The following is a 9,961-nucleotide window of genomic DNA, read 5'->3' as shown; positions in this document are numbered from 1 at the left end:
CTTATAAATATAGAAACCTGGCCACTGCTCCTTTTCCCCATGTGGTATGAGAGCACCTGTGGCAGGCTGTGGAGTTCGCTGAATAACACAACCTAGGAGTCAAGGTCAGCACTCCCAGAGACCGAGGACCTCTTCCTCTAGGCGGGCTCTGCTCTCCTGTAAGGAGTCCCACAAGGCCTGGCCCGCCCCTGACCTCGCAGCCCGCAAGATTAGTAAATGGGGAAGAGTGAGGATCCGGGTGGCCCCTGCGTGGCAGCCAGTAAGAGTCTCAACCTTCCCGGTTCGGGAAAGGGAAACAATGCAGAAGGGGTAGGATTTCTTTCCTGATGGGATCGGTTGGGAAAGACCGCAGCCTGTGTGTGTCTTTCCCTTCGACCAAGGTGTCTCTGTTGCTCCGTAAATAAAACGTCCCACTGCCTTCTGAGAGCGCTATAAAGGCAGCGGAAGGGGCGTCCCCGGGGCATTCCGGGCGGGGCGCGAGCAGAGACAGGTGAGTTCTCCCTGAAGATGCCCTCACCGCCCGGCCCGGGCTCCCCTCCCAGGGAGGCCTCGAGGGCTGCGGATGGGACTTGTGAGGGGGCACGGAGCAGGCGGACAGGGGGCAGTACAGCCTTCTTTCTGAGACTCCGAGAGCGAACAGGCGGCTAGGAAAACAGGACGGGGGGAGAGAGTTGCTCAATAAACTGAAAGTTCTGCCGCCGGGAGGGCTACGACAGCTGCTGGAATGTGCCTGCAGCGCCCGCCTCCTGGGGACCCGCGGAGCGCGCCCTGAGGGTTCCACGCCTGGCCCGGGGGCCTGCACCACTCCTCCAGTGCGCGCCTGCAGCTGCGTCCGGGGTCAGGTGCGGGGAGGGAGGAACTCTCAGGGTCCCTTCCAGCCTTGCACGCGCCCTTGGTCCCTGCCCCAGCCCCTTGGTTTAAGGGAGATTTCAGGACGCGGACAGCGCCCTAGCTGCCGGCCCGAGGGGACTGGATGGAGCTTGGGAAGCCCCCAAAGCAGGGCTCACTCTCTTCAAGTTTGGGGAACCCCGCTCAGCGGGTGCAGGCCACGGGATCCAAAGGTTCTCAGGTGCCCACTTGCAGGCTGGTCGTGCGCGCCGTGGGGCGCTTGTCGCGAGCGCCGAGGGCTGCAGGACGCGGACCAGACTCGCTGTGTTCGACTGAAGCTGGCGGGGGGCTGGGTGACAGCTAACAGGTGATCCTCTTCTTTCTGTTCCTCGCTCTTCACCTCAGATCGTCCTCCCGCACCGTATCTCCTTCCTCCTCGCTGTCCTCTGGCTAGCAGGTCATGGCAGCGCCGGGCGGCAGGTCGGAGCCGCCGCAGCTCCCCGAATACAGCTGCAGTTATGTGGTGTCGCGGCCGGTCTACAGCGAGCTCGCTTTCCAGCAACAGCACGAGCGGCGCCTGCAGGAGCGCAAGACGCTGCGGGAGAGCCTGGCCAAGTGCTGCAGGTAGCCGCCGCGCGGGCCGGCTTGGGGAGAAGCGGAGCCGGGCGTTCTCGATTTGGCGTGGGGGGAGGGCGTCCCCTGCGGGAGAGCGTGGGGTGCGGGCGGCGGAGCTTCTGCGCGCCAGCTGCTTCTCCCAGAGGCCCAACTTTGGGTCTCCGGTCCTCCACGCAGCCCTTCTGGTCGGAGGGTGACTCCATCAGTCTCGGGCCCGAATTGAACTTATCTGGGAAACTCGCCTTTGGGGAGAGTGGGTACTGGGAGCCCCATCTCTCTTTTTCCTCTCTGAAGGAAACTTGGAGTGCCCCTTGGGGTACAGTGGATCCCTGTTGCCTTCATGGGAGCTCGTTTAAATGAAATGAATAGGGAAACCCAGCTCTTGACCAGGAGGAGTCCTTGAAACCCTCAAGCTACGTAGGCGAGCTACCATTCAGTTAGAGATCAGAATGCAAGCTAGAACCTAGGGGAGCGCAGGGTGTGCCAAGTACTTCACCAGCAGGTGGTGGGACCCCTACGGAGAGCCACCCTCAGTCTCTAAACCCAAACGTGCTGTAACTAGATGTCACGAACATCAAGAAATTAGAGTTTCTAAAACCTTTCATTATAGAACATTTCAAATATATGCATAAGTAGACGTAACAATATAATGAACTCCCCACCCCCACTGTTTCTACCCATCACTCAGCCTCAACAGTGACCAACTCCAAGTTAATCTTGTTTCTTATATCGACACCTACTTGCTCCCTCCACTATTATTTTTAAGCAAATCCCATATAGCATACTGTCTTTATGTATTTTACTGCGTATCTTTAAAGACTCTTAAAAAATATAACCACATTTCATGATCACACCTTAATATCTAAAAATAACTCCTTAATATCAAAAAATGAGTCATTGTTAAAATGTCCAATAGTCCCATAAATACTATAATTTAAAAAAACAATTTATTCAAATCAGGAGTTATATAATACCACCTATTTTTGATATTTTTCTTTTATCATTGAATTTAAAAACTACTAAGTAGCAAGGTTTAAGTTATACACTCCTCATGCTAAGATTTTTGTAAAAACTAGCTCCAGGCTTGTATTGCCAAAATACATTCAGTATGTTTATTTTCTTTAAATAAAATAATAATAAGGCGCCTGGATTAGGAGTCTGAAAATTAATCTCCGTTTAGAGACTCCACATCCATCAGTCTCGATCTGGACCAGAAAATAGGTTTTTGTGTAGGAATATTTTCTCAGAGGATTAAAAAGGTGAGCAAGGGGTGGGACACTTAATCCTGTGTTTTCTAGAAGAATACATTAAAAAGGATAGATACAGTTCTTGGCAAAAGCATGGTAAGCACTTCAGGGTTATTATTTTCCATGAAATTCTTATTCTTTTTCTAAATAGCTACAAACATCAGCAGAATTCAGCTCACAGCTTTGTGATTTGCAAATTGATTGTGACTGAGATTGGATTGAAAACCCAGTTTTCTTGCTTTTTGACAGTTGTTCAAGAAAGAGAGCCTTTGGTGTGCTAAAGACTCTCCTGCCCATCTTGGAGTGGCTGCCCAAATACCGAGTCAAGGAATGGCTGCTTAGTGACATCATTTCGGGAGTTAGTACTGGGTTAGTGGCCACGCTGCAAGGTAAGATGTTGGTGGATTGAGAGTTCTGGTCTCCAGAAGGAGTTTAACACTTCTCCCCAGCTACCATAGGTCTGTGACAGATGTTTGCTTACCCTTCAAGGCCTTTATCTTTCCTGTAGAGCCCCTTAGTGGAGAGAGTCACCTCTTTTCTCCTCTTCCTTAGAGTTCTCTTCCTGGGAAACTGCAGCCACACTAGGTACAGAGCTCCAATTTAGAGGCATATAGTAGGCAGTGGCTTCTCAATTTTTATTGACCACAATTCGCAGTAAGAAATGTGTAAAGAGTTTCAAGTCAAGGTTAAAAAAAAAAAAAAAAGAAGTATGTGTTACATCATGATATGTACATGTATATCTAAAGTTCCTGTAAAATACTTATTACAATATGCTAATTTTTCACTTTGTTCTATTATGCTTAGGCTTTTAAAATGATGATTGCAGCACATTAAATTATTTTATATCCACACATGGATCTTTTTCATATGTTTGTTTTGTTTTGTTTTGCTTTTTAGAGACAGAGTCTTGCTCTGTCACCCAGGCTAGTGTGCAATGGTGCAATCTTGGCTCATTTGCAAACTTGGCCTCTCAGGTTCAAGTGATTCTCATGCCTCAGCCTTCTGAGTAGCTGGGACTACAGACATATGCCACCATGTCCAGCTAATTTTTGTGTTTTTAGTAGAGACGGGGTTTCACCATGTTGGCCAGAGTGGTCTGGAACTCCTAACCTCAAGTGATCCACCCGCCTTGGTATCCCAAAGTACAGAGATTACAGGCGTGAGCTACCATGTCCAGCCTCCCAAACATGGATCTTGAGGTGCAGTTTGAAACTGGCTTAAGGAAGCTTAAGGAAGCTTAAGTCCAGGCTAGGAAGCTTAAAGGAAGCTTCCTAGCCTGGACTCCACATGAATGTTTTGTCTGCCTCCATCCTTTTTTTTAAAAAAATCATCCTCTTATTTTAGTCTGTGGGAAAATGTGCCAACATAGGTGGTTATTTATTGTTTTATAAACTGAGTTCATACCATAATATTCCCATAAGCATCTTAGAAATCTGTTGTATAGTCAGTGCCTAGCAGTATGGCATTCTCATCTGTCCCCCATCCCCACCATTTCGTTTCTGTCCCACACCCAACACCCTGACCAATTTCCCAAAGAATCTGAATCATGAAAACAGAAATGTTGTTATTTATTATAATTTGTGAAACACCTAATATGTTCCAGGCATTAGATATGCTGACATGAATAAGATGCATCCTCTGCTTCCAAGGAACTCATAGTCCAATGGAGAAAGAGATAATTCAATGTGATAAGGGCTCTGGCAGGGGAGTGCAAATTACTTGCTAAGGGAGTGCAAATGAGGGTCACTCAAAGCGGTCTTAGGGGATCTTGAATGGCTTCCTGGAAGTTGAATGTCAAAACTGAGTTTCCCTGATGGCTAAGTCTGAGTTTGCCAAGTGATGGGAAGTAGGGTGGGGTGGGGATGGCTTGAAAATAGAAGTATTTTCAGAAGCTAGTAATGAATGTTGAGCAATATCGTGAGCTAAAATTTGGCTGTGGAGCTTTCAAGATTGCTCAGATCAGGCCAGGTAGATGCCCTCAGAGAAGGAGGATGGCCTATGAACCCAGGGTGGAGCCTCAGCCCGATCAAGCATGTTCTTAATCACAAAAGTGGATGGGAGAGAGACTAGGATGGGCTGTGCGGTTCATAAGTTAGACAACGCCAAGTATTCTACACTGTGCTCTAAGGGCTGTGACATGGCGACACCCTGTGACTCCTGGGGGACAGGAATCATGCCTAATTCATGTTTGTTCAGCAGGTGCCTAGCACAGAGACAGGCACATAAGAGATGGTGTATTTAGTGAAAAAGATTGAATTTCATTCCTGACAATGAATCCTCTTTACATATGAAAAATGATGCTTCATGCTCCATGTCTCCCCAGTTTTCATAGGCAAGTATCTTATAAGAATTCATTTTGTTTATAAGCATGAGACACTATGCTAAGTAAGAATATTGCCAGTTATCTCATTTAATCCTCATAACAATCCTTCTAGGTAGGTCTATTATTATTTCATTTTCAGTAGGTGAGAAATCTATTAAATCTTGCCCAGGGTCATGAAGCTGATAAGTGGTACAGCTGGGATTTTAATCCGGTGTCTATTGTGTAGTTCCTTACTTTATGGGTAACATGTTTTTCTAGAAACATTATCTCTATAAAGTTATCTGCATAAGGTGAATTTCTGGGAGGTTAATCTGGCTTACTTATACATTCATTTATCATTCATTTACTTAATAAATATTTATAAACGAATTCTGTAGGCCAGGTATCCAGTCATGTGAATTCAGTGGTTCATTAACAGGCACAGGTGCTGACCTCATGGAGCTTTGTAAAATTATTTTGAGGGGTAGGGATGGGAATTAAATAAGTAGATAAATACAAAAATAATTATAGATTGTAATATCTATTGTGGTGGATTAAATATACTGTAATAGGGATTAATTTGAAAGGTGGATCTTTATTTTTATATTTTTTTGAGACAGGGTCTTGCCCTGTTGCCCAGGCTGGAGTGCAGTGGTGAGATCACAGCAGCCTGGCCTCCTAGGCCCAAGTGATCCTCCCATCTCAGCCTCCCCAGTAGCTGGAACTACAGGCATGTGCCACCATGCTTAGCTAATTTTTGTATTTTTTGTAGAGACAGGGTTTCACCATGTTGCCCAGGCTGGTCTGGAACTCCTAGGCTCAAGTGATCTGCCTGCCTCAGCCTCCCAAAGTGCTGGGATTACAGGTGTGAGCCCCCGCATCTAGCCAGGAAGGGAGGTCTATTTTAAATACAATGGTCCAGGGAGACCTTACTGAGAAGGTGAAATTTAGTCAAAGACAAGAGAATGAGAAGGAGACAGCCATGTGATAAGCAGAAAAAAAGAGTGTACCAGGTAAAGGTGCAAAGGCCCTGAGGCCAGAAAACTTAGTATTTTCCAGGGAGGAAGAGGAAGAATTGTAGTGTGGGTGAGTGCCTCTTTAAATATTGTGCCCTAGGCACCTCATTTGCCTCATTTATTCCTGGTCCTGTGGGGATATTGCTGTGAATTAAAGGGAGAATAGGTGTGTCAGCTTGAACCGGATGAGGCAGGCTATGAAGAGAGCTGCAAGATCTGGAATATATTGTGCAGTAAGAATCACTGATGCATACTGATGAGTGTGGATGAAAATCACAGATGCCTCCAAGGTTGTTGGCTTGAGCAACCGGGTAGATCATTACATCATTTATCCAAATGGCAAAGACAGGCTGAGGAGCAGGTTTGGGATAGGAAATTAAGTTTCCTTTTGGATATGCTAAGTTTGAGATGCAGGGGTGAGGCCTCCAAGTGGAGATGCCACATAGAGAAGTGGGAGCTACTGCAAGTGTGAAGGTCAGAGGGGAGGTCTAGGCCAGACATAAAAATCAGGAAAGCATCGTTAAAGAGGTGATATTTACAAGAGTGGGAATGCCTGTGATTACCTAGGAAGAAAGGGCAGATGTAGAAGAAAAGAGAGCCAGAGTACTTAGAGGTTAGGAAGGCAAGGAGAGGGGCAGCCAAGAACCTGAGAAAGCTGGGCCCAGGAAGTTGAAGACAAAGAACAACCAAAGGAATGTGGAATCAGAAGCCAAAAGAGAAGGTAAAAAAAAAAAAAAAATAGCATAGAGGGGACGAGAGTGTTGAATATGCCGGAGGGGTAGGGTATGATGAAGGATTACAGACTGCTTTTAAGAAGTTTTGCCATGAATCAGAGGGAGCTAGAGATAAAGACAGAGTGAAGGGAGAATTTGTTTTTCTCAGTATGGGAGATACTAGAACATATTTGTGAACCGATAGAAATGACCTAGTAGAAAGAGATCTGTGGTGCAAGAAGTACAGGAGAAATAACTAGAAGCAAAGTAGCAAAAAGGGGCAAGCGTGGAGCGGTTTGAGAACAGAATTAGGAGAATTACTCCTTAAAGGCAGGAGACATTTCTTCCCTTTTCAAAGGAAGATAGCCCAAATGGTGCAGATGAAGACAGGTTTGAAATTTTGATGAAAAGCAACCTGGGAGCATCTCATGGATTCTGTGTTTTCGATTAAAAGCAGAATATGTCTCTTAACTTTGAGTCTGGTGGAGAAGGGTTTGGGCAGATTAAGGTAAGTAGGGGAGGTTTGAACAGTTGTCTCAAAGAAAGGAAAGGCACACCCCCTGAGGAAATGTAATTGGGTCCCCAGGCAGTGTTGAGTGCCCATCTGGCACTTGTGGTCACCCATTTTACATGAAATTCGTTAGCCCAGATGTAGATGGCTTCAGTTCAGTTTACCTAGCTGCTTGAAGGCTGTCATGGAAAAGGTGGATGTTTGAGGTCAGCCAAATTGGGGTTTTGCCAGACAAGAAAAGGAAGGAAGGAGAGAGTGAAAAAAGAGAGTTAAGAATATTTGCAAAATTCCATGGCATCTATGTGGGCAAGGGTGGAAGTGAAGACAGGAAGGTGTGGAGGATAGGGAGAAAGTGGATCGGTTAATTGATTAGAAACCTCATGAGCACAAATAAATGTTGCAATAAGGATTCTGCGGTAGGTGAGCTGGAAGGCTTGGTGGCTACAGGTTGAGAGAGGCTCAAAATTCAGATTTTGGAGGTGGTGTTGTGGTTTCCAGTGATGACAGTGTCCATAACATAACCACTGGCTGAGCAGCTGAGTAGTAGAACAACTCTGAGAAGACCAGCTCAGGTTACTGGGGAAGCCAGGAGGTTGCTAAGGATGATGGGATCTTTCTGATTTTAGTTATTAAAAAAATTCCCATCAGACAGCAAAAGATCGATGCAACTCTTGTAGGGCTATCTTTATTCACAGCTTTAAGGAGTCTGCTGTCTGCTTTCTCCTTTTGACTTTTATTTATTTGTTTGTGTAAGCAACAGAAATTTATTTCTGCAACATGAAGGTGCCTACAAACTCAGTTTCTGGTGACAGCCTGTCTCCTTGCTGCGTCCTCACATGGTGCAAGGCTTTACCTTTAGATGAAATTTAAATTTAATATAAATTTCAACTGTTTATTAGCACCTGCTTTATCAGTATATGTCACCATCCTGTACATCATGACTACCAACAGAGAGATTCTATCATTTAAATCAATGGCTCAGATTTCTTTTAATTTTTTTTTTTTTTTCAGACAGAGTCTCTCTGTCACACAGGCTGGAGTGCAGTGGTATAATCTTGGCTCACTGCAACCACTGCCTCCTGGATTCAAGATATTCTTGAGCCTGAGCCTCCCTAGTAGCGGAAATTACAGGCGTGTACCAACCCACCCCCAGCTACTTTTTGTATTTTTAGTAGAGATGAGGTTTCACCATGTTGGCCAGGCTGGTCTCGAACTCCTGGCTTCAGTGATCTACCCACCTCAGCCTCCCAAAATGCTAGGATTACAGGCATGAGCCACCACACCTGGCTCCAGATTTCTTTACAAATTGTATAATTTTAAAACTGTTGCACCAAGTTTCTTTATAATTAAGATGATTACAATATATTTGAGTAGTAGTGGTCCCTAAATGGGACACTTTATATGAAAACTGAAAAGTTCCCCTTTTCCAGGCGTATTAAGACCTGCAGAGCCCAGTTTAGGGAAATGGAAGTTTGAGAAGGACTTGAAAACTGTCCATATGAAATAGAGAAGTTGTGCTTTCATCCCCTGTTCCTTCTTTTCTTGTCTTCCTTCTGTGGAGTCACCTTCCTATTCTATTCCATGCTCTTGGGACTACTGACTATTGCAATTCCTGTTTGTGATTTATATATTAAAACAATTGCACTAATAGATATATTTTTCTAGAATACAAACTCCACAAGGGCAGAGACTCTGTTTTAACAGTGCCTGACACATGGTAGGTGCATAATCAACTGTTGTTGAATGAATGAATGCTCATTGTAGAAAACTAGAAAATACACATAAGGAACATGAAAACACACCTCCACCACAAACTACAAATCTCCTCTGATCCTACCATACAGATAACCCATCAATATTTTAGTAAATATCTTCCTAGATACATAAATACATATCTATATAAAAGTATAATGAAATGTCTGGAAATACTAAGCACCAAATTCAGGATAATTGTTGCCTTCTGAGGGTGCAGGGAGGAAAGAGGATGTGATTGAGGAAGAATATACTGAGAGTTTCCACTGCATTGGCAGTAATTTATTTCTTAAGCTAGATGATGGATACATGAAAGTTTATTGTATTATTCATTGGGTATTGTGTTTCTTGTATATCTGAATTACTTCATATTACATTCAAAATACCTCCAGATTTTTTTTTCTTTTTTTTGAGATGGAGTCTTGCTTGTTCCCCAGGCTGGAGTGCAGTGGCCCGATCTCGGCTTACTGCAACCTCCGCTTCCTGGGTTCAAGGAATTCTGTTCCTCAGCCTCCCGAGTAGCTGGGATTACAGGTGCCCGTCACTATACCTGGCTAATTTTTGTATTTTTTGTAGAGACAGGGTTTCACCATCTTGGCCAGGGTGGTCTTGAGCTTCTGACCTCGTGATGCACCCACCTCGGCCTCCCAAAGTGCTGGGATTACAGGTGTGACCCACCGCGCCTGGCTCCTCCAGATTTTTTAATGCATACACTCCCATAGGCTAGAGTGGGAATGTATTTTTTACAAAAGTGGGAGCGTACATACCTATCAGTTTTGAATCTTGATTTTACTCACTTTTTTCCTTTTTACTTCATATCTCTCCATGTTAGTGAATGTACTTCATCAATTTCATTTCATAGAATTACGGAGTATGGAGCATAACTTAGTTAACCACTTCCCCGCTTGGGGACATTCATCTGATAAGTGATATTGAGTGCGTGGGGGCCAGCATATTCAGGCTGTTGCCATTTTTAA

The 9,961-nt window shown here is 44.9% G+C and overlaps 1 protein-coding gene across 3 annotated transcripts in view; it reads left to right on the top strand.

The window, feature by feature from the left end:
• Positions 1 to 251: 251 nt before the first annotated feature.
• Positions 252 to 9,961, top strand: part of SLC26A4 (solute carrier family 26 member 4) — a 54,828-nt gene continuing 45,118 nt past the window's right edge. The window contains exons 1-3 of one of the 3 annotated variants that reach the window (XM_033193220.1): positions 252 to 490; positions 1,234 to 1,452; positions 2,940 to 3,079. In XM_033193220.1, the coding sequence (XP_033049111.1) occupies positions 1,289 to 1,452; positions 2,940 to 3,079 (304 nt within the window). In that variant the 5' untranslated portion in view covers positions 252 to 490; positions 1,234 to 1,288. Of the gene's footprint in view, positions 491 to 549; positions 1,453 to 2,939; positions 3,080 to 9,961 lie in introns of those variants that run through there. The other 2 variants (XM_033193218.1, XM_033193219.1) reach the window with 2 other exon arrangements.

Source organism: Trachypithecus francoisi, unplaced genomic scaffold (assembly GCF_009764315.1).
Source record: "Trachypithecus francoisi isolate TF-2019V2 unplaced genomic scaffold, Tfra_2.0 Lachesis_group4, whole genome shotgun sequence".
In the NCBI taxonomy this organism is placed as follows: Eukaryota; Metazoa; Chordata; class Mammalia; order Primates; family Cercopithecidae; genus Trachypithecus; species Trachypithecus francoisi.
This window is presented reverse-complemented; position numbering and strand designations above follow the sequence as displayed.